Here is a 23246-nt window from a genome sequence, read left to right on the forward strand (position 1 = left end):
GCATACATTGCTTTCTTGCAACTTCTCACCAACCGCTCCCATACTCCTCCAAAGTGAGGTGCTGCGGGTGGGTTGAACTTCCATCTGATCCCTCGTTGAATTAGATGTTCTTCGATCCCTTCTTTGTTCCATGCCACAACATACTCTGCAAACTCTCTTTCAGCTCCAACAAAGTTTGTCCCGTTGTCGCTGATGATCGTATTCGGTTTGCCTCTTCGAGCAATAAATCTCATTATTGCATTGAGACAACTATCTGTGTCCAACTTGGGTACAACTTCTATATGCACCGCTCTCATAGTTAGACAAGTAAAGAGACAACACCATCGCTTTTCATTTCTTCGCCCAATCTTCACAATGAAAGGGCCAAAGTAGTCGACTCCAACATTTGTAAAGGCTGTTGAAGCATCTAACCGCTCTTCGGGTAGACCTGCCATTACTGGTGCTATCGTTTGTGCTCTGCCTTTTCTGCAGGTAATGCACTTGTTCTTGATTGATCTTAAGGCGTTCCGTATGCCTAGGATCCACATCTTCTGCTGAACAATGTTTCTTACATGCTCAGTGCCCTCGTGTTGGTTGTCCTTGTGCTCGTTTCGCAAGAATAATTCAACCGCATGATGTTTCCAATGTAGCAAAATTGGATGCTTTGCTTTGAAGTCCAATTTACTTTTGCCTATTCTGCCTTTGGCTCGAATAAGTCCTTCTTCGTCTACGAAGGGTGAGAATTGTAGGATTTTACTGCCTTTTGGAATTTCCTTTTCAGCTTTGAGAGATTTCATCTCTTCACCAAACTGTTCTTGCTGTAGTAACTTGAAGATTGTTGCTTTTGCTTTTTCTCTTTCTTCAATGCTGGTTACAAGCGTTGCTGGTTTGTGTTGGTTCAATGCTCGCTGTACGTATGCCACTGTATTTACTAGTCTGTTAAAATTGCTGAATCGTTCCCACTGATTAACAGATTTCTTTTCTTCAGCCTGTATCATGAAGACTGATGAGGGTATATTCTCTTCATCTGATGCAAAGATTAGGTTCACTTGCTCTGGCCATTCACTTTCTGGTCGTTTTAACCAGGCCGGCCCAGTGAGCCACTCAGTCCTCTTGAGTTCCTCAATGTTGATTGCTCTGGTGCCAATGTCCGCTGGGTTGTTGATACCGCTGACATGTTTCCACTGTGAAACATCAATGGTATCTAGTATCTCAGCTACTCGATTGGCCACAAACACTTGTTGTTTGCGATGGGAACTGTGTATCCACTGCAATACCGTAGTTGAGTCTGACCAAAAACTGCAACTATTTATCTTCATTTCATGTTCCTTGACTATCTGTTCTTTCAACCTCACTGCCATGACTGCCGCTTGCAACTCCAATCGTGGTATTGAAAGATGCCTCATCGGTGCCACTCTGCATTTTCCAATGACAAATGCTAAGTCAGCTGAGTATTCTTTTGGTTGTGAACGTAGATAGGCCACTGCACACATCGTGTCTTCAGATGCGTCAGCAAACACATGAAGCTCAGTTTTATCCCTCTCTCTGTTGAAGTATCTTCTATCGATGCTTGTCTCAGCCACTATTGGAAGTTGTTCTTTCCATCTCAGAAATTTTTCTTCTTCACTAGGTTCCACTTCGTTGTCCCAATGTTGTCCATTCTTGATCCAGATGCTTTTCAGAAGTCGTCTCATATGAACACTGAACGGAGCAAACAATCCGATCGGGTCGAATACTGAAGATACCAGTGACAGAATCTTCCTCTGGGTTATAGGCGCTTCCACTTCCTTGTTTGTACCTCTGCATACTTGAAGACTGTCATCAGTAACGGTCCATTGTAGTCCTAGCACTGAAGATCCCTCCGTATTGGGTTCCACTTCGACTTGTTTTGTGTTGCTGATTGACTTCAAGTCTTCTGGGATTGCTTCGGTAACTGCATCGTTATTGCTTATCCACTTCTTCAATTCAAACCCACGTCGAGAGAGAAGAGGTTGTAGTTGATTGAAGACTTCAATTGCTTCTTCAGGGGTTCCTACCGATTTGATGAAATCGTCCATGTAGAAGTTGTTTTGTATTGCCTTGGCTGCAATCGGATACTCTTTTTCGTTATCCAGTCCCACTCGGTTGAGAGCATAGTTTGCACAAGTTGGAGAACTCTTAGCTCCAAAAACATGACGCTGATATTCGTATATCTGAACAGGTTCGTTTGTTCTAGGACGCCATAAGAACCTCAAGCAACTTCTATCCTGTTCGGGAACTTGCACTTGTAGAAACATCGATTCGATGTCAGCTGTCAGGGCTATTGGTCCCTCACGGAATCTGAATATTGTTCCAATCAACCCATGTAGCAGATCAGGTGCTGCTAGTAGCTTATCATTTAGGCATACTTCTTTGTACTTGGATGCGGCATTGCAAACACGTCTTACTTTGCCAGGCTTGTTCCGGTTTAGCACTGGATGGTGTGGCAAATACCATTCTTTCCCGAAGGTGCCTTTCACTTCGAACTCGTCCAATATCTTTACGAATCCTTTTTCTACGTCTGTATCTATTGACTGTTGATACAAATTCTTCAGATTTGGGTCCCTTTGGAATCTTCGCTCCAGTGAGTAAAGCTGACCCAAGGCTGAGCTGTAGTTGTTCGGTAGGTTTGGCTCTGGTTCACTCCACAGCATTCCCACTTCGTACCGCTCGCCTGTGAACTTCGTCGTACTCTCTAGCATCTTCTGTGCCTGCAGTTCCTTCTTTGACTGACTGACGACGTTGATTTTGGGAGCATAGGTTTCTATGTCCCACCAGGTTTGAATATTCTCAGCCACTTTCACATCTTCAGTGCAGGCGAAATGACAAACATTTTGTCTTCTTTTGCCCGTCATGGGTCCACTGACTACCCATCCTAGCTCTGTTAGAACGGCGAAAGGTTCACTTCGTGTTCCTATCTTATAGTCCAATGGGCGTTGTAGCTCATAAGCATCTTGACCAAGGTTGATGCCAACTTCCATCAAGTTGAAGCTTTTGCTGGTTAAAACACTCAAGTGGTTGAAGCTTTGCTTCAGCTTGTTGTAGTTGTAGTTTGTGTTTCCCAAGGAGATTGACGGGTGTGCAAACGCTTCGATTGAATGCACCTTTGAATGTACTCCCTTTATTTTGAGAGGAACCTTTTCTGTCTTCAGATCCTTCGTTCCGTGTATGCCAGCTATGTTGAGCGTCACACCGGTGCCTTGGGCCCGTAACTTCTCTTGCACACTTTGATCGATGAATGAAACCGTTGATCCACTATCGAGGAAAGCATATGTGTTCAGCCTGTTGCCACCGCTCTGTATTGAGACAGGAACTATCTGAAGAAAGCTAGTAACTTCGTTACTCTGGTTGATTGTTGCTGCGCTTACGTTGACTGCGTGATTGCCCTCGTCCATTTGGTTTTCTGAGTGTAGCAATCGGTTGTGCTTCTTGATGCATCCATTGATGCCGCACGCATTGACTTTACAATCTTTGATTGCATGTCCTTTGCCTAGACATCCGTAACATAAGCGTTGCTTCCTCACTGCTGCGTACCGATCATTCACACTCATGTACCTGAATAGTGGACAGTTCCATATTTTATGAGTGCCATCAGCTAGCGGACAGTGATCACTTTGCGTTTGCTTCGTTTCTTTCACGTTGGAACTTGCACTGAAGTTCGACGTTTTCGAGAACCGTTTGTCTCTATTTGTGCTTCTTCGGTCTTCTTCTCTTCGCTCTCCCTTGAAAGCTGAAAACCCTTCCTGCACGAATGCTATCCTTGATAGCCATTTTTCAAACATTATCAGATCAGGCCAATCTTCATCTTTATCATCAACATAGAACCACCACTTCTCTTTGAGAACTTGGGGTAGTTTATCTACTGCCATATACAGTGTCGAGCTTGATTGCAGATCACCAATCTGCTTGTACTCTTTGAGCACATTCACAAAGTTCGAAACAATAACTTAGAAACTGATCAGACCTGTTGAGTCGTGTGGTTTCACCTGACTTGCTTTGCGAAGACTCTCCAGCTGTGCATCAATGATCACATGAGGTCTTCCAAATTTCCTCTCCAGAATACTCCATGCAGCACCATAGAACTGTCCAGAATAGCCCATTCCAGAGATTTCTGACCTTGCCTTGCCTGTCAGAAGAGTCTTCAGATGGCTCATCTTCTCTGAGTCTGGTATTGGTCGTTGATCCACTGTAGCAATGAACATACTAGACCACTCCGGCCATTCGAGAGGGTTCCCGTCGAAGTTGTTCAACTTCAGCTTTGGTAGGCTACCACTACCTGAATAGCCAGTGTTGTATCGTAATAGACCAGCTCTGGGGGAAACGTCTCGGTCTTCAGCACTTGAGGATCGGTCTCGTGAACTGCGATATCGTGAGAAGTGACTATGCCTGTTCACTTCAGGGGTTACTTCGAAGCGAGCTGTTGGTCGTTCTGGTGTTAGAAGGTTGTCGATCCTGCTGGCCCAGTCAGAGACATCTCTCTTCTTTGGGGTCCAGTTGAAGGGTGATTTGTCTCGAGCACTGGTTGATTGGGAACGAGCATCATCGTTTTCTAATGCCGTTCTCTTCACTTTGCGCTCCAGCTCACGCTCTTCCTCCAGCAGTTGATGCTTGGTTTCCAGTTCTTTCATTTGCATTTCTAGCTCTAGCCTCCTCCGCTCGAACCGTGCCTGTTCCAGTCGCATCTTCGTTTCGAACTCGGTATCAAACTTCTTCATCCTTTCCTCGCGCCTTTGCTGTGCTGAAGATGTTTCCGAAACATTCTCCGTCTCTTGGCCGCTTACTGTTGCTCCATTTTGCACTGATTGAGCAACTGGGTTGTCTGTTTGGTAGTTGTTGCTCTCGCTGTCGTTCACTGCTTGGGTTGCGTTGCTTTGCTCTGCATTCATTTCTGGTTGCGTGCCTTTGCTTATATATGCAAGCCAATGATAGTCCAAACTTGCTTTGCACTTCCTTGCTTCTTTCAGATGTTCTTCAACGAAATTTGCTTGGTAGGGCACAAGCTTGTTTCGACGCTGCAGTTGCTTGGGTATTTCTTCCTCTAGGAGGCGGACTGTCTGTTGATAGAGGACCTTTAATTTGTTGGGTCGATCTGAATCTTCAATTATTTTGTAGCCAAGACTTCTTTTAGTGTTGACTTCTTCCCCTAAATCTTGGAACTTCTTGTCGTACCTTTGTGCTGTTGATTTGAGCTCCTCTCTGCTGATCGTGTTAGGATTGCCTGATTGCCTTTTGCTTTGCTTGCTCCTTTTAAGCGAGGTTAGTTCTTCAACGTAATTTGTGAAGTGCACTCGGAACTTTCGCTCTGCCTCACTGGCGTTGCGCTGTTGATTTGTTTGATTCTCTTTAGGGGGTGCCTTTGGCACTCTCTTCATCAGATTGGACAGCAGTTTGCCTTCCACTGTCCGGGTCGGCGGACCAAATGTAACGGCTGCTCTCCTATCAAAGTCAAGGAAAACTTTACACTGCCCAGTTCGTTTCAGCGGTTTCAAATCTGTCCGGATAATGTGTTTTTGCAGTTAACTTTTGTGAACTGTATTATCCGCTATACTGTAGAATACGGTGCATTACTTGTTGCTCAATTACTTCTGATAACTAATCGCTCAGCTTTGCTGTATAACAAACTTGTTTCTCTCAGAATAACAAAATAATTCAAATTGAAACAATCAAATTTTTGTTGAGTTTTGGTTAATAACTCAAGTTATAAACCGAATTTTGGAAATCCCGCTTCGAAAGATTGTAGCCTTATAACTTGGCTATGACTCTGCAAAGTTTCAACCTGCTACCGTTAGCAGTTGTAAAACAGGGCCTTTTACCCTTTGTAAATCTGATAATAATAATAATTTTCTAACTTTAATGTTAGCAAGTCTCTCTATTGGTTTCAATAACACCAATGTTGAACTAGATTACGCTTCTTTAAAGCCAGTAAGAGAAACTGACTTTATGCTTTGCACAAAGTTTCTCTTACTTAGGAACTTCGTTCCTCAGAAAGAAAGTTTTGAGAATATCAAAGTTAATTCTCTTTTCACAAGTCAAAGTAAAGTTAATACTGTACAATCACTAATATGATCTACAGAAACAAGACACGATAACAAGTAATTTACCGCTCAAGAAAGTGTGCTTCAATACGCACTGTATGTCAGTTAATATGACCAAAATTGCAAATTTCTTCTGATTTTTGGTAGTTTTTCAAGCTCCTTTTATGCTGCTAGTCACGTGGATTTACATGTCAAATTCAACTGTCGATTGGTTGTAGGTAATGATGTCGACAGAATGTGAACACTTTTCCATAACGTCACTTTTTCAGTGTAAATTTGATGTCATGGGAAATTTGTTAACCATGTAGAAGTTTTGTCGAATATTCTGTGTCAATAACAGGTTGATTCGCAATCCAATCGCAAAGAATCTGATGCAATACTGTTAAGTCGTAGTATTGTTTTGCTGGTTGTTGAGGTAGTTCGAGTTTGAGTTAGTTTTACTTCGTGAATGACAATTGTGTACTAATAATAGTTGCTAAATATAAATGTTGAACAAAATGAACAAATCCGAATGGCTTCAGTAAAATGTAGCATTAAATTTCGCTTGTCACACTATTCTAGCTTGAGAGCTTGAAATGACCTTGAAGCGCTATTCAATTTGATTTCTGAGTTGTTAAGCTCAGCCGCAATATAGTCCTCTATTAATGCACAGGAGCTTTATCTTGCTGAAAAATAAGCTCCTGAAAATGCATTTTTTCCTCGTAATTATTCAAAATTTCCAAATGAGCAACAGCGTCTAGCTTGTTTGGACATTTAAGCAGCAATTTCCGCCCATCTTATTCTATTGCACCCCAAAACATAAGTGATCACTTGTCCGAACTCAAATCTCGTACCATTTCTTCAAAAACTCGAACAATTCCATCGCTGGAGATGCGCACTCTATTTTCATCAATAAAAGAACAATCTGCCAGAAATGAAAGGGCTTCTTGAGCATATTGATACACCATTTTGAACAAAAAACACTTGCTTATATTATTCAAACTGACTTTTTTGCACCATTTTTTGAAAAAAAAAATCCATATCTTTCTGCGAATTCATCTAATTGTACCTCTAGAAATTGTATCGTCTCAAGAGCAAGCGTTTTGAGTTACTCTAATGCTCCAGTGAGTCCTTGGGAACTTTAAGACATAATTTACTAACTTTTTTGGATTTTTTGACATTTTTCGAGGCTTCACTCAATTTTTGGCTTTCAAATTTTTTCCAGCTAATTTTTATATGAATATTGTTCACTGGATCTTGATTTCAAGTTTTGTTGTTTTTGTATTTTCTTCCATGAAAATCCGACATCTAGGTGAAGTTTTAAAGCTGTTTAACCATCGTTTCTGTTTAAGCGGAGAAATGGAATAAAGTTTCTCTTATAACCTCTAAATTTTACACCTTTTTCGCACCTTGGCGCAAATCATGCTTATGAGGCACGAATCATTTTTAAAAGCAGAAATTATGCTGTATGTAAGTTTTTGGCGCCATCATGTATTTTGACGGCATGAATATGCTTGAGAGTTTACCTGCCTCTCGTAACTAAGTTTCTTAATTTAAATTGTTACACGCAACAAATAAACTTTAAAAATAATATTCTTTCAGAGTTTTCCCGATTCGGATTTAATTTAGGTGAGCTAACTGTTGATGTTAAGTCATCTGTATATTGAGGATGTCAGATTTTGTCCCTGGTATCATCTATATCAATGACTTCATTGTTCATTTTTGTACGTCTTCATACTCACGTAGTCTCTTACGTATCTCATACGTGCTAGATTTTCATTTGATTTGTTCAAAATTTCAGTATTAGTTTTGAGAGCTTCGTTTTGCAGCATTAATGGACGAAATGTGTGTATCTGTCTTCTCATCAACAGTAATCGTTTTTGCTTCTTTAACTGATGTTGAGATGAGTATAGATTGTTTATCGGGTTCTGCTACTCGTTGATTTTCTAAAAAGCTATTTTTCTTCAATCACACTTTGAATGTTAATTTTGGCTTCATCAGCATGTCCTAATTTTATTATCATATATTTATCTGTTCACCCCTAAACTAACGATTACTAACAATTACTAACTAATTGTTGACAGGTGGACTCTACGATGGCTTCGTGGCTCAAGGCTCTTCCAACTTCGATATGGCATCTAAGAAGATGCAGGAATTCAAAGGTGAGGTGGACTATTACAATCTAACCATGTTCTTATCACGCTTTCTATATTTATTTTTCTAGCTTAAATAATATTAGTTAAGAAATTTAGTTACTTCTGGTGCAGTAGTTGAACATCATTTATGGATTTAAAAATTATACCATAAAGGACTGCGGTTGAAATTAGTTGGAGTAATGTCATCGAAGTTAGCCCCAATATATCGGGGTTGCTATCTAAAGCCCCCTTCCCCTCAACCCCATTGCCCCAGAACTCCGAATTGGTAACCTTTAAAAAGAACTTTGAAATGAACAATTTTCTTTAAAGTATTTTAAGCCGAAAATTACTAAGCTTTTAATTAAAAATTACTAATTTACTAAAGTTTTTTTCAACTCAAGGTGTTAGGTCGTCAGATGCTAATTTGTTTGTTTGCAGACTTCAGTTTGAACCTGCAGCCTTTCTTACGCAGAGGCAGCACGCGAGCTTACTCTCTCTTCTGTAAGCAAATTGTTCATTCATTCAATTCAATCTATTTTTTACCAAAAGTTTGTCATTGAGTTCACTGATAAATACAATTGAGCTATCACCTCAAATAAAAACAGTATTTTATTTTTCATGTTTGATCATTGGTTTGTAAGTACTGTTGGTAATTAAAATTTGACTTGAAACAACTAATATTGTTTACTATACTTTTTGCTGACGCGTATCATTATGGTATCTTTTCAGAAAAAGAGCTACAATTTTCTAGCGATTGTTTATCATATTTATCTGTCGCACTTGCTCTAACTATTGTGAGTTAATTTGCTATTTTTTGCCATCAAAGTATTCTTATTTAGTACTTCTCTTCACCACCTGTTTTGAAAAACAAGCGCAAGAGAATGCTCGAGGCCGCTTGCATTTCACTGAATTGCTCGAAGCATTAATTAGCAGTTTGTAAGGATTGCAAGACGAAGTGGAGCAAAGCCCTTATCGGCGGCATAATGTAGTTTTTTGTCACCATAAATCTTTCCAAATTTGCTTATTTTCAGAGCTAGGAGGACCAAGTTTTGTGTGGTCATGTCTTAGGAGAGTGGATAGGAAATTAATAACAGCTCTCAGAGTACAACTTTTCCCTACTTTTTTGCAATTTTCCATCAAATCGGTTGCGAATACCGAGTCCATTTTTACAAATATTGTAAGACAGGATTGCAATCTTGTTCTCATTAATTTATTCGGAAAATATGTGTAAAAAAATGGTTGTGTCTTTGTTTTGGTATAGAATATATCAGCAAAAGCTCAGAAACGTTGAAAATTCATCGCCTCAATAAGAGATCTCTTCCTTAAATATAAATTTAATTTCCCTTTCAGGACTGTCAGGGCTCACCAAAGCAAATTAAAACTTAAAAAAATTGATAATTTTTACAGACCAAAAATTTTGAAGAGCAATATTCTGATTGTTTCTGTAATGATACTGTCCGATGTCTTCGCTGTACAAATATTGATTTTAATTTCCAATTTTTGAAAAATGGAGAAGCTACGAGTATTTAAATTTGTTTCAACAGTTAAAATTTTTCGTATTTTTTACTCCAAATTTTGAACTCCTTGCTTTTCCAGTCCTGCTGCCTAAACATAGACTCTATTATGCGAACTCTTCAAAAATTGGTTATTCCGGGTTCCGATGTAAAATTTTGAATTTGGAAATTAAATTTTTTGAGTTTTTAAAAAATTTTCAATACGTTTTACATTTGAGAAATGGCAAAGAATTCCGTCTCTTATCAAAGATAGCTCAGACTTTTTCAAAAGATTTTTGTTGAAATAATGTTTAAAGTGCAAATGTTTTAAAATGGGATACATGGTGCTGCTGATATTCGCGTTAAATAACGTAAAACCTAAAGTTTTTTATGTTGCGTTTCCTCCAGCCAAAATATCGTTTTTTATTGCTCTCGAACGAAGTTTGAAGCAGTAAATGTAAATGTCTGCGTCGTTTTTATGCAACTTGTTTGCTGGTCACTTTAGCGCGTTTGTCCTAGAACATTCAAGTATCTCTGTCATCCTTCTCTTCATCATTTTTGAGTGATCTCAATTGCTCTCACTCCGAAGTAAAGTTTTTTGGTAAAGTAAAAGCGATTGCAGATTGATGCAGACTGATAGTCCAATGGCGAAGGCAATTAGTGTAAGACTCTGGAGTTTGTGGGTTCGAATCGCACCCTGGTATGATGTTCTCTGCCCAAAAACAAAATTTTATCTTAGCTGCAGTCCCTGAATCAAATTGCCCCGCCTGTCGTTCGAGAGAAGTTTGTCTGACGTTAGTCGGTTTATGCTCTTATGGTGTCCACCTACCTGTGGATTTGTTCAGGTCAATATAACGGACATTGGATCAAACTGATGTGCCACTTTTGGTTTAGCAGTTTACTGGAAAGTTATAAATAGTAACCAACAAATATTGGTCGCAAGTTAAATCAAGTTTCCTCTTCACCAAAAATTTTGGGAAATCAATTCATCACACTCAATTATACACTACTATAATTGCTTCAATATCAGTGTTCATCATCATTTTATATGTTTTCAATTATAAAGGAAGGCATATATAGAAGCACTATTGATATTAAAACCTATATAGGCGCTCCCATATTAAGGACACGCTTTTAAAAATAGATAATAGTGAGATACTGGAAAATTTCTGAAATAATTCTACAAAATGCGTTTACTGGTTGGTGTACGTTTATTAGTGCAGTTAGTTTTAGATAATCGTGGAATTATAATCATAACTCTTTGATTAAAAATGAAGTCGGAACTGATTTTCCAATTGTTCGAAAGAAGTAATTCAAAAATTCCATTTTCCTCTTTTAAAAAAATAATTTCAAAAGGTTGTTTTCTGTTTTATACAAAAATTCTTTAGCTTCCGTTGGTATGATGTTGTCTAGTTCTTCATTTGTTTGTAGAGCTAGAAACGTAGACAGGTATTTTAACATTTTTTTTTATTTTTGGTTCATGTAGTTGCTCGTTAGCAAGATCTTAAACCCTCATAAGTATACCAAGACAACGCTCCGATTTAATTACCATAATTCTTTTTGGAATTTTTCGCCCATTGTAATTATAAAAGGTTAAATTTGTTTCTGCAAGATAACTGATGGATGGATTAACAGATGGGTCAATATGGAACGTATTTAACTTAGTTTGAAAGATTTGCACTCATTTTATTTTTGAAAAATGCTATTAATGCGGTTACTTTTCTTTTGACCTATCTGTCGTGAACATCTAATGAGTTAGTTTCTCAAAAAGCTTTGTTTTAAAGCGTTTATGTTCTTTAATATCTATAGTAGAAAGTTTTACAACTTTCATTTCACTGTTTTCTTTATACAGACGAAAAGTTGTTTTAAATAGCCGCCGTCAGCCTCTCAACGGCTATTATTTAGGCGCTCTACTTTTTACAATTCAGCGATATTTAATTATATTGGAGCTATTTTTTGTAAGATCTATTCACACATTTCCATGATTTTTTGAAGTCAAATTCGAGTAGTGATTTTTGTCACGCCGAAACAGGCAACGGAGCGAAAAAGTGAGTGATTTTGCGCCGTGAATTTTTTCAGTCGAACTTTCAAATTCAGAGAGAAAACGGTGTTTGAACGGAAATTCGTTTTCTCGATTGCGATTTTTATGCACGTGCGGCAATTTGTTTTCTGTTTTTACTGTTTTTTCGGTTGATATGATCGAATTTTTTTCTAAATGGTTTTCCCAGTCCATTCATAATCCTGTTTAGGTCTAGTTTGATGTTAAGTCAATGAAAATTCTTTGAATTTTAGGTAAGGGCTTTTCCTGCTATGTTTTTTAGTTCGATTTACTTTTTGATCAAGCTTTTCGTTTTACATAAGTCACAATTTTCGCGTTTGACTCGTGACTTACTTCACTCACTGTTTCAACTGAATGAATTTCAAATTCTTTCACGCATTGAATTACGGAATGTAGTGAATACAGTCGATGCCTAAAGAGCAAAATCAAAAGAAATGGGATAAACCGATACAGCTCGGTCATTAAATCATGGTGCATTTGGTTATCAAAATTCATTAAGGCTATTGCTAGCTGGAATTAAATTTGTGTTTGATGGCTTTCAATTTATAAGTTGAATTAAGTATAGTTTTAGAATCACACTGAAATTTCACACCGAATTAGAACCTTCTTCCGAACTATGAAAATAAATTCTGTCAACTTCTATCTCTTCTTTTTTTTCAATCCAAGCGCGTCAACGACGGTTATTTAACGAAAACATGCCGGTTATGTTTAAAATCTTCAGTCAATGATTTCCAAAATGCTTTTGCCTTTGTCCTGCTTTACTTAATCAATAGACGAATTGGAGCTTTCCAATCGTAATTTTTGTTTTATAAAGGGTCGGTTGACGGGTTCGGTACACTACGCAAACAAACATTACCGAGCCTCCTTGTTATAACTGAATCACAACACTGCCTTAATATGGTTATGAGCTGCACGATAGAAAGTTAAGGCTTGATATTAAAGATTATGACAAATTCATTTGTCTGTAGATGACAGACTTACAAAAGATTTCACAATTTATAATTTTGCGGTGAGACAGTTTTGCAGAATGTCATTTCTTGTTGCAATATAAATGAGATTTAAACTGCTGTTTAATAATATTCATGTCCTAAAGTTGATGAGCTAAATATGTGACGTTTGTTTTACCAAAAGATTGGACTGCTTGTTACCATTTTTGGTGCGTCTTCGGTCAAGAAGAGCAGAGCCTTCCTTACTTATCAAATATTTAAATGAATCAAATATTACGCTGTTTGGTCTTGTGTATACAATTTTTGTTACTAGCCCGTTTAGTTGTTTCCTGCGAGGTCATAGATTTTGAAAACTTGAAAATATTGTTTTATCTCAAAAATATTTTGACGATATTTCTGCCCAATTTTATAATAATAATTTATCGAAATGTGAACGGTTATTTTATAGTTCAATCACAATTATCTAAAAGATTGTTATAATCACGAAATTATAAAGCTATTGTGATACATTTCATTTTTAACAGTTGTCGCCGGTGTCTAATATTCTGATTTCGTTTAGTTTTTTTGTTCTGTGAGCAGGGCCCGTTTTGACTGCTTTTTTATTTTTAGCCTACAATTGATTTATATTTAAAATTTGCAACCATATCAGCTATTCGTACAGGTTTCTTTACTTTGGTTATAAGTTATCTTTAATTAATGTATGATTAGTTTTTTAACTATACCTTGAGCTATTTTATCACATTTAGATGACTGCATCTGTTGTACATTTTACACGATCTGCTATCATTTTTGTCATAAATGACAACTTGTTTATTTTTATAGTTGTTTGACTGTTTTGCATGTCTATCTTATTACTTGCGAGACGATCTATTCTTCATTCTGTGAACGATTCAGTCGATTTTTCCACTGATACTGAAGATGTTGGGAGAACGTCTAGAGCGGCTAGTTCCATCAGTACGTTAGATTTGATTAAGCATTTATCGTTGCGTTCGTTAACAACAGTTAAATAACATACCAATCAAATGACGGGCCAATCCCATTAGAGCCAGGAAATTATGGTGTCACGCCCCTATTTCGTGCCTCATAGTTACGTGATGTTTTCCTTAAAAAAGCCCTAAGTATCCTTAAATAATTGCTATAGTTTGGTTTATATTTAAGTAGTTTTCAAGGCCATATTTGGTCCGTATTTCCATCTAGGACTGTGACCCCCTAATTTGTTCATGTTTATTGAAAAGAACTGCAGAATGACAGATTGCTGATAAACGTATTACGCACCCGGAAGTCTTTATGTTTACATTTTTGTAAGTTCGATGAAGATGAATTTGTATAATTGGTAAATACAAAAAGTCAGTGCGTAACATATAGCCTCCCATTCCCGTATATATATTTAAGGTTATGTGGGGGGGGGGGGGGCTAGGCAGGAACGATGGCGATAACATCCGTGTGGTAATATTCATTAATAAACATTGTGTTGCCTGATTTTATTTGCCTTGGAACTGACCATATATGGCCTTTTATGGTAATTAAGTTGCCATTCAAGAGAAACTCAGCAATTTAACATGTGCATGAATGACGTTTGGACATTTAAAGTTGCCTTTTAGAATTTTTTCTATGACCTTTGTATGGTTCGTAGTTTCCATATAATCCATACATGAGTGGGTTTTTTTTGTCTGACATTTTTATGGTGCTCAACCTGGGATGATGTGCAGCAAAAAAAACAAGATATGAGGGCAAAAACAGGATGTTTTCCACTTTTATGCACCTCATACTGTAGAGGGGCGGGGAACTCATAAGGTACTGTAGGGTTCCCAAAACATAATTTTTTACAATTACCATCTTGAGTGACAAATGGGGTTCAAGGACAGATTCTGAAGAAGGTATCTGTTTCAGTCAGTGATGATTTGAGCCAGTATGAGCAGCACTTTAGCTGGTACATGAACATTCCAGTGGAGAAGGGGGTCAAGTGTGAGCCACAGAACCGCAGTCCTCTCAAGAAATCCGACTTTATCATCATTGGCATTCGGAAGCATGACGCGTTGCCTGAAATTTGGGTGATGTCTACAAAGCCGGATCTAAGGCTCAAGGTCTGTTAATTTTTTGCGTTAATTTTTGGATCTGTTCCCCTACAAGCCATAGTTTTTTTTATAACTGGTATAGTTAAATTTACAACCCTGAGGTTAAATTCTGGTGGTTGCCTGTCAAACACAGATGTAAATTTACAAATACTATCTTACAACTCGTAAATAACCATTGAGGTTTCTAGCCCACACGAGGGACCAAAAGGGAAAGATCCACTATTGTCAGTCCAGCTAAAGAAATTGTAATTTTGCGTTAGCCTTTCTGTGGTCCTTATAGGCTGCAGGCGACAACTTTTGGGTTGACATCTTTCACAAGTGTTTTGTCATTGTTTTGGCGAATTTATTCTTGAGTTTTTGTTCGTTTAATATTTTGAAAATCTCTGTGTAGAAGTATTTTAACTACCAGCGCGAGTTTTGCTTTTATAATTTGTTATCTAAATTAGTCGATTCCAGGAATCCTACGTGCCTAAATTGCTGGGCGGGTCGGCACATGAGCCCTGGCGGCTGGAAAGAAAAGGTGAACTCAAATGCGAGGTCAAGGTCAGCTCAGGAGATACACAATACCTCGATTTCCTGTGAGTAATATGGGTGCTATAAGTAGAACAGACAAGCTGTGCCAAGAACAGCGCCTCGAGCGTAGAAATTTTTAATAAGGGGTGTTTTCAATTTTTTATTAAAGGAGTTTTAAGTTGTTAAAGGAGTTTAATTTATGTGAACTTTTGACTCATGGGCGTTGATAAATTACGTCTTTTTATGTCAGATTTAGATTTTTACGACTGATTTCGGGGGTTTGCACCAGAATCGTTATTAATAGCCGCCCTCATCTTCTCAGCCGGCTATTATAGCGCTCCTATTTTTTTTACAATTCAAAGAATTTGAATTGTATTGGGGCGCTGTCTTTTTTTTACGACTCGAAGAGGAGTATTGGAGAAGTCCTTTTTTTGATCACTTTTACTTGGAGTGAATTTTGAAGCAGGAAATGAAACGCGTGAAAAATTTTAGAGTGGTTTGGGTGCTGAACAAAAGTGAAGAGGGGAGCGAAAAGAGCGTGGTTTTTTGTTCATTCCGCTGTTTTCGAGAGAGCGAGAAATTGAGGTGTGAAAAAAATTTCTGTAAGCGAGCGAAATTTTGTGTTCACGTGCGGCTTTTTAAAACCGTTTTTTTGGTAATTTTTGGTTTAGAAGTCTTATTATGATATTGTGTGATTTTTAAGGTTGGTTTAATAGTGATTTGTAGGTTTTTGGTCATTAATTAGAATTTCCATTTTGCTGGTTTTTCAGCTATTTTGCTGAATTTTAGGCGAATTTTAGCAATTTTTTTGCGTTTTTTTCTTGTTATATTGCTTTGTATGGGCTTTGAATAGACGAATGTTAGTTACTGAGTCTTTAGATACCAAGTGATTACATTTTCTTAGGTTTTAAACGATTTTTTTGTTAAGAAAAACGACAATAAACTGAAACATTTTAAATTATTCTTCTTAATTTTTTGCTGTTTTTCGCTTTTTTTCTTAGCTTAGAGAAATTTCTTAGCCTATTCGCTTTTCCTATTGTTTTGGATGTTTTTCAGTTTCCTTTTTGCTCCATTTACGTTTTTTGGCTCAATGTGCTCTTGTGAAATCAAAAAAGCTTAATTTTTCTAAGATTTCTTTCAAGTTGTTTTTATATGCTCTCTGTGTTCTTCAAGTTTTTATAGCATTTGGGGATGCCCATAGTCCAATTTAGTTGTTTATGATCCGTGATGATGATTTTGATTTTTAGTTTTGAGTCACTTTATTGCAGATAATTGGGTAATTTTTATCAAGATTTCCGCGAATTTTGTGATTTTTTTTTGAATTTTTGCTGAAATCTTCTGATTCTGCTTTATGCTACTTTTTAGTATTCTAGCTTTTGGTAGGAACTTTTCTAAAGGTTTCAATGGAATATATTTAGAGCACTTTTCATTGACAGATATTACTAACTTTTCTTAATCTCTTTACTGAGAGAGCGAGAAACTGATGTCTGAAAAAATTTTCTCTAAGCGAGCAAATTTTTTTTTTCACGTGCGGCTTTTAAATGCAGTTTTCTCCCACTTCTGATGATTATGAAGTTTGATTGTGATATTGTATTAGCTTTAGTCTTGTTTTGATAGGAATTGAAGTGTTCAAGTAGTTAATTTGAGTTTACTGATAATTTGGAGGATTTTGGTCAGTTTTGCTGATTTTTAGACAAAATTTAATGGTTTTTTGCCTGTTTTTTTTTGTTTTATGGCTTTAAGTGGGAATCGAATAGAAGCTTGTTACTTACGATATTTTTGGTAACCAATTGACTGAAGTTCTCTTGGTATAAATTATTTTTTTCTTGGGAAATTTGGTAGAAAATTTGAGAAATTTTAAATCTTTTGGAGTTTTTCTCTTTTTTTAAATCTGAGAAGTTTCCTAGCCTATTATGACTTGCCAATTGTTTTGCGAACTTTTCTTTGCTCTAAGTGCAAAGGAACTTTACTCAGTTTTATGCTTCCTTGTACTATTAAAAAAACTCATTAAGTTTTTCTAGTTTTTTTGTTCAATTTGTGTTCGAATGCCGTTTCTATTCTTCCTTGTTTTTTATGGCATTTGTGGAGGCTCTGGGTTCACAATAGTGGTTCTTTTTATTAAGTCATAAGTTTGGGCAATTTTATCCTTCGAGTCGTTTCCGGAATTCTTCCGGCTATGTTTTTTTTTAAGTTCTGTTCACACATTTTCATGATTTTTGAAGTCAAATTGGAGTGGTGATTTTGGTCACGCCCAAACAGGAAATGGAGCGAAAAAGCGAGTGGTTTTGCTGCGTGAATATTTTTCGCTCTAATTTTAAAGTAGAGTGAGAAAACGGTGTTTGAACAAAAATTCGGTTTCTCGGTAGTGGGTTTTTGTTCACATGCGGCAATTTCACTCTGATTTTTACTGTTTTTTCGATTTTTTGGATCGGATTTTTTTCTAAATAGTTTTCCCAATCCATTCACAGCTCATTCTGGACCTAGTTTTTTGTTAGAATCAAAATTACAGTGGTTTTTTGTTCTCCCTAGCAGCATTTTGACATTGATTTTCTGTTTTTTTTTTTTGTTTTTTTTTCATCTGATTTTTTCTTTAGAAATGGTTTTCCCAATTCACTCATTGTCCGTTCTAGGTCTTGTTGTTTGTTAAGTCATTGAAAATTCTTTGAATTGTACGTCAGGACTTGTCCTGCTATGTTTTTTTACTTCGTCGAATAAAAAAATGTTTCGCTTTACCTCATTTGGCCGCTTTTTCAACATTTTGCGTGATATCTTTTTGACTTCTCTAGGCTAGTTTCTCTCTTCTCTCATTCTGCTAAAAGTGACTTTGAACATCAGTTGCTCAGCAAAGCAATTCAAATTGAACAGAGCCAGTATAAAAAATTGAAGTCAGAAGTAGAAGCGGGATAAACCCATAAAGCCCAATTTTAGATGCCCGCTATTTGAACGTCGTTCCTATAAGTCTTAATTACCATCTCTAATGCTTATTGGCATTGATAGTAGCCTTTGTAGCCTCTCTCTATGAAACAGAAGTATGATCAACTACCAAATACCATCAAAATAAATCGGACTTAAAAAAATGTTTTTGTACAAAAATCTCTTTTTTTCAATATCTTCTGTTATTTCAATCCCAATCATGCTTATTGGAATCAACGGCGGCTATTTTCCGGCAATCTGCCGGGTATGTTCCTTATTTTTATCCGTTGGCAAGGGTTGCTAGACGGTTTGGTGTAGCAGAACTTCTATGACTGCTCAAAATTTTAGCCAATATGCAGATAACATAGCGGCACCTTTAGCCAGAACTATCATTAAAAAGTACCGCCGTTGTATTACATAAGTAAGAGGTAACGGGGTGTTATAGTTTTGCCAAACCTGATAAGCCTCATCTTGCATGCTGTAATCGATTTTACCGTTTTTTCGGTATGCTAAAGGAAATTAGTTGGACCAGTCGTACGTTGAGTTGATATCAGGTAGTTTATAGAATTTTAGAAGTTAACGTCATTTGAGATTTTTCAAAAATTGTCGCTTTTACTAATTGCTTTACTTTTTCTGTACCTTAAGTAGATATTTTTATTAATAGTCGCGAAGCGATAGCTGAGTCTATTATTGGCCTTCTCTTGGTTTTTTACAATTCCAAGAATTTGAATTGTATTGGTGCGCTGTCTTTTTTAAGATCTATTCACGCATTTTCACGTTAGTGAGAAGTCAAATAAGAGTGGTGATTTTGATTACACTGAAATAGTAAAGGGAGTCAAAAATCGAGTAGGTTTGAGGCGTGACTTTTTTCGAATTACCTTTAAAGTGGAGTGAGAAATTGGTGTTTGAACAATTCGGCGGTTTTTGAGATGGATTTTTTTTCAGGTGCATCAATTTGACTTCTGTTTTCAGAGTTTCCTCTCCTTCAGTGCTTTTAAGACGGTACATATGTGTTCTAATTATGCCTTTTGCCTTTGCTTGAATTCACTAAGAGGCAGCTAAAACAATCTGTTGTCCTATCTATTAGTGTCATCAATGACAGGTCTGATTAGTTGTTAATGAGTCATAAAAGAACCTAATTAATGGATCGAGTTAATAGCTAATGGTTTTCGTGACTTTGACACTACTTTTTCGCAAAAATTTTGAGTGAATTTTTGAGTTCTCCAAGTATTTATTGTACTTTTTGATGTCTTATAAAATCTCATTGGTCTCTGATGCTGCTAATAGGGGTTAAGTTTATCGATTTAATTGTTTTTGTTCAAAGCGAATGCTTTCTATGACTTAAACACTAATTGTCTCCAATAATAATTATCGAATTTTTTGAGTTTTATGAGTGTTTTTTTTTTCAATTTTGTCGTCCTAACTCCTAGTCTCTTATCGACAGGTCTCATTGGTTACTAAAAATGCTTTGAAAGCGAGTCATTTCCGTTTTTAGCTATTATTTTTTGTGACTTATACCCTTGTTCGTTTTTTAAAAAAATCTTAGTGATTTTTTTTTAGTTTTGGTAAAATTTGTTGTAATTATTGATGTATTATCACTTAATCTCATTTATGACAGGTCTCACCGGTGGTCATTGAGGACTCAATAATTTGGTGTAATGGTATCCTTTCGATAGCTGTTACGTTCTATGGTTTTTGTACTAAGTGTTTCCAAAAGTTATGAGTTTTTTTGGGATTTTTGGTTATTTTGTCTTATCATTTATTAATATTAGTGAGAGGACTCATCGACATTTAATGACAGGTTTCTAATGAGAAATAGAGGAATAGAGTTGGCAGTTTGAGTTTATCGTAGTTCTTTTTTTATGTTGATCCTGTCGTTTCAAAAATTAAAAGTTGAATTTTTAGTCTTGCTCGTTTTTGTTGTTCTTGTTGTTTTATTTCATAGCCTCTATAGTAACAGCTCTTATTTGCCTTTTAAAGCGGAGTAAATGATTGTCGGGTAATAAATTAATACAATTCTTTGCATTGTATTTCAGGACTTGTCCTCTGTTTTGTATTTCGTCGTCAAGATTTTTGTTACGACCATATGACTTCCAAATCACATCAAATCTGCTTTTTGTTCATGCAATTTCAACTTTCAGTGGAGAGTGCTTTTTATTCATTCGCGTGATTAAGTTTATGGTGACTTACTTCAATCCCAAAATGACTTCCTCACTCTGAAATTGACTTTTTTTCTTTAATTCAGAGTTATAAGGTCAGGTGAGTGTATAGCATGCTAATTGAAAAATATTCAAGAGCACGTAATAGAAATAACAATAAGTTATACAGATTCTTACTCAAAATTTAGCATCTCAGCCTTTAATGAAAACATTAAATTTCTTTTCTGGTCTTTCTTACTTTTTTCGAGACTGCAGATCTACGAAGCTATTGCGGCTATTTTCTGGCAGCCATGTTTCTATTCGTAGACTTTAGCAGTTGTTTCCTTGATTGCTTTTTGAAGCAGTTATTATGTAGCTTTCACAAAAATAGTCCGAGAAGATCTATAACTTACCACTCTTTACGGAGAGTTTCTTAATTTCTCTCAAACAAAGTTTTCAGAAAAAGGCAAACAGTAAGATTTTCTGTTACGTAATATGTTTATCAGTAACCTGTCGTTCTGATATTGTTTTCAATAAACATAAACAAATTGAGGGTCACGGTCCTAGATGGAAGGGACCAAATATGGCCTTGAGAACTGTTTAAGTAAAAACCAAATTAATGCAATTATTTAAGGATATTTAGGGCTTTTTTAAGGAAAACATCACGAAGACGGTGACCCTCAATTTGTTTATGTTTATTGAAAACATCAGAACGACAGGTTACTGATAAACGTATTACTTAACAGAAAGTCTTAATGTTCACCTTTTTAAGTGCGATGAAGATGAATTTGTATAATTGGTTAGTATTGTAAAGAGATATTACGTATTCGGTGAAGTAATTATGGCGATAAAGTTGGTGCTAATACGGAATTTTGTATATACTTAAACATTAAGAAAGGCACGAAAGCCGAAAATTGCCCAACTTGAAGATCAGTAAATATTTAGAAGGACCAATACAAGGCGGCGTACAAAACTTCGCAATCAACCCTCACCAAAACACCGGAGAACCAGCCTGATAGCCAGTTGACAACTACTCTTGAAACTTTCTTCTATTGTAGCGAAACTCTTATTATCTCTGTTGAATATTCTTTATTAAAACGGGTTAAATAATTAAAAGATTGAACTGGAACAAACAAAATAGACATAAGAAATTAGTGTTTGCTAATTTAGCGAATTCCCCTGTTGACTTCTTTTTTTTTCTGAACGAGTGTAGTGAGCTATTTTCTACCTATGCTTCTTGCAGAGATTCCTTGTTTATTACAGATTCACTCTTGAGTCCATAGGACAAGCCGAACTGCTATACTCTAAGATGTTGGAGGCGTCTTCTACCATTTTGTTCCTGTCGTCTATGGGTTGCATGGTAAGTTTTTTAAACCGGTACTAAACAAATTATTATTGACTTGTTTGTTTAAACTATTTAAATATACTGACTTGAGTATATTATTTTGCTCAACATTGTTATGCATCATTATATCTGATCACACTACTTCAGGATTAATTCAGTGTTTTTAATCGAAGAGAACTCTTGCAAGTTAAACAATTGTTTACATTTCATCTCGTCTAGACTTGGCGATGATGTTAATGATCACATATCTATTTATAACACCTAGAATACATTTTGTACTTCATTTTCAATGATATATTGATTTGTTTGACGTGTTTCGTTTTTCCTGTCGTTTTTATCCTGTGGAAGTAGCCTGAAAAAGATGCCCATATGTCATGTCTTTTAGCGGCAATCACAAAATGTCTCGTATAAATGTGCCCAACTTTGTATCAAATCACCCGCAACGCCTCCATTGCGGCGGAAGCGGCAGGGGGGAGGGTGTTGACATGAATTTGAGTTTGATATGAATTTTTCGTGTAAAAATGCGAAAGACAATGTTTGTCTCACTTTTAGTCCGTGGATGATAAAAAGGCGAAAATTGACGAGAGGCGACGGAAGATTGAAGAGTTGATGGCCGAGAACGTTTCGAACTTGTTCTGTGCCGAGTGCTGTTGTAAATTCCTAGGAGTGTTCGACCTCTGGTTTTCTCTGGACTCTTGGACCATGGTCTGTACCAAGTGCAGCAACTGGCAACGGAGGCTAGTACTGCTCGCCATTTTTTCTATATCATTAGTAATCACCGTGAAATGAAACATGAAATATACTGATATGATTTTTATAAGAGTCTTGCTAAGAAACAATGTTGATATATACAGCTTTTTCAGTTCTTTTTTCATGTGTGCACTAAAGAATATATTTTGACAGAATATTGTCGACTTGTCAAGACTGATCATGAAAACTTAGATCAGCGAGATCTTGTTGAGGCATTTAAATTGTATCTCTATTGGGAAAATGTGCAATAATTATAACCTGTTTGAATTCATATCATTAGTCAGACTAGCAAATTACTCTTGGTGATCTAGTTTTTGTTCGAAGTCTTCTACAAATTAACGAAATAATGGCTTACATATTCAAGTTAATAAAATCGTATTTTAGCTTTCATGTGATTGTTGTACAAAGCTATTTTGAGGTTTCGTTGGATTTTATCACTAGACAAAGAATAATAGTTTTGTCCTTTTTTGATATGAGTCGCTTAAATTTTGTGCACGTTTTTTTTGGCAGAAATGGCTCTTAAAAAACTAATTTATCTGATATTTTGTTACTAACAATTTTCATATTTTCATTTGACTTATTTAACACCGTCTTGACGGCATAGGATGAAAATTAGATGATAGAACAGTTCAGCTTAAAGCAGGGCAATAGAAAAATAAGAAACCGGTTTCGAAAAAAAACCCACAGAAAAACCACCCAAAGTTAGATAGGAAAAAACCCCACAGAAAGAAACCCACAAGAAAAAAACCCAAGGAAGTAGACACTGTGGGAGTTTATTTCCTAGAGGGTTTCGGAAAAAAACCCACGGACAAAAAACCACTCAAAATTATATAGAATAAAAACCCCACGGAAAGGAATCCTCAAGGA

At 36.5% G+C, this 23246-nt stretch overlaps 1 protein-coding gene across 1 annotated transcript in view; it reads left to right on the top strand.

Annotated features, from left to right (window-relative positions):
• The window catches only part of LOC142349163 (uncharacterized), a 60580-nt gene that overhangs the window by 29054 nt on the left and 8280 nt on the right, over positions 1–23246 (top strand). The window contains exons 8-14 of the mRNA XM_075400578.1: positions 7614–7640; positions 8096–8173; positions 8585–8647; positions 14536–14729; positions 15177–15298; positions 21548–21644; positions 22182–22366. Of these exons, the coding sequence (XP_075256693.1) occupies positions 7614–7640; positions 8096–8173; positions 8585–8647; positions 14536–14729; positions 15177–15298; positions 21548–21644; positions 22182–22366 (766 nt within the window). The remainder of the gene's footprint in view (positions 1–7613; positions 7641–8095; positions 8174–8584; positions 8648–14535; positions 14730–15176; positions 15299–21547; positions 21645–22181; positions 22367–23246) is intronic.

Source organism: Convolutriloba macropyga, chromosome 11 (genome assembly GCF_964194025.1).
Source record: "Convolutriloba macropyga chromosome 11, txConMacr16.3, whole genome shotgun sequence".
Classification (NCBI taxonomy): Eukaryota; Metazoa; Xenacoelomorpha; order Acoela; family Convolutidae; genus Convolutriloba; species Convolutriloba macropyga.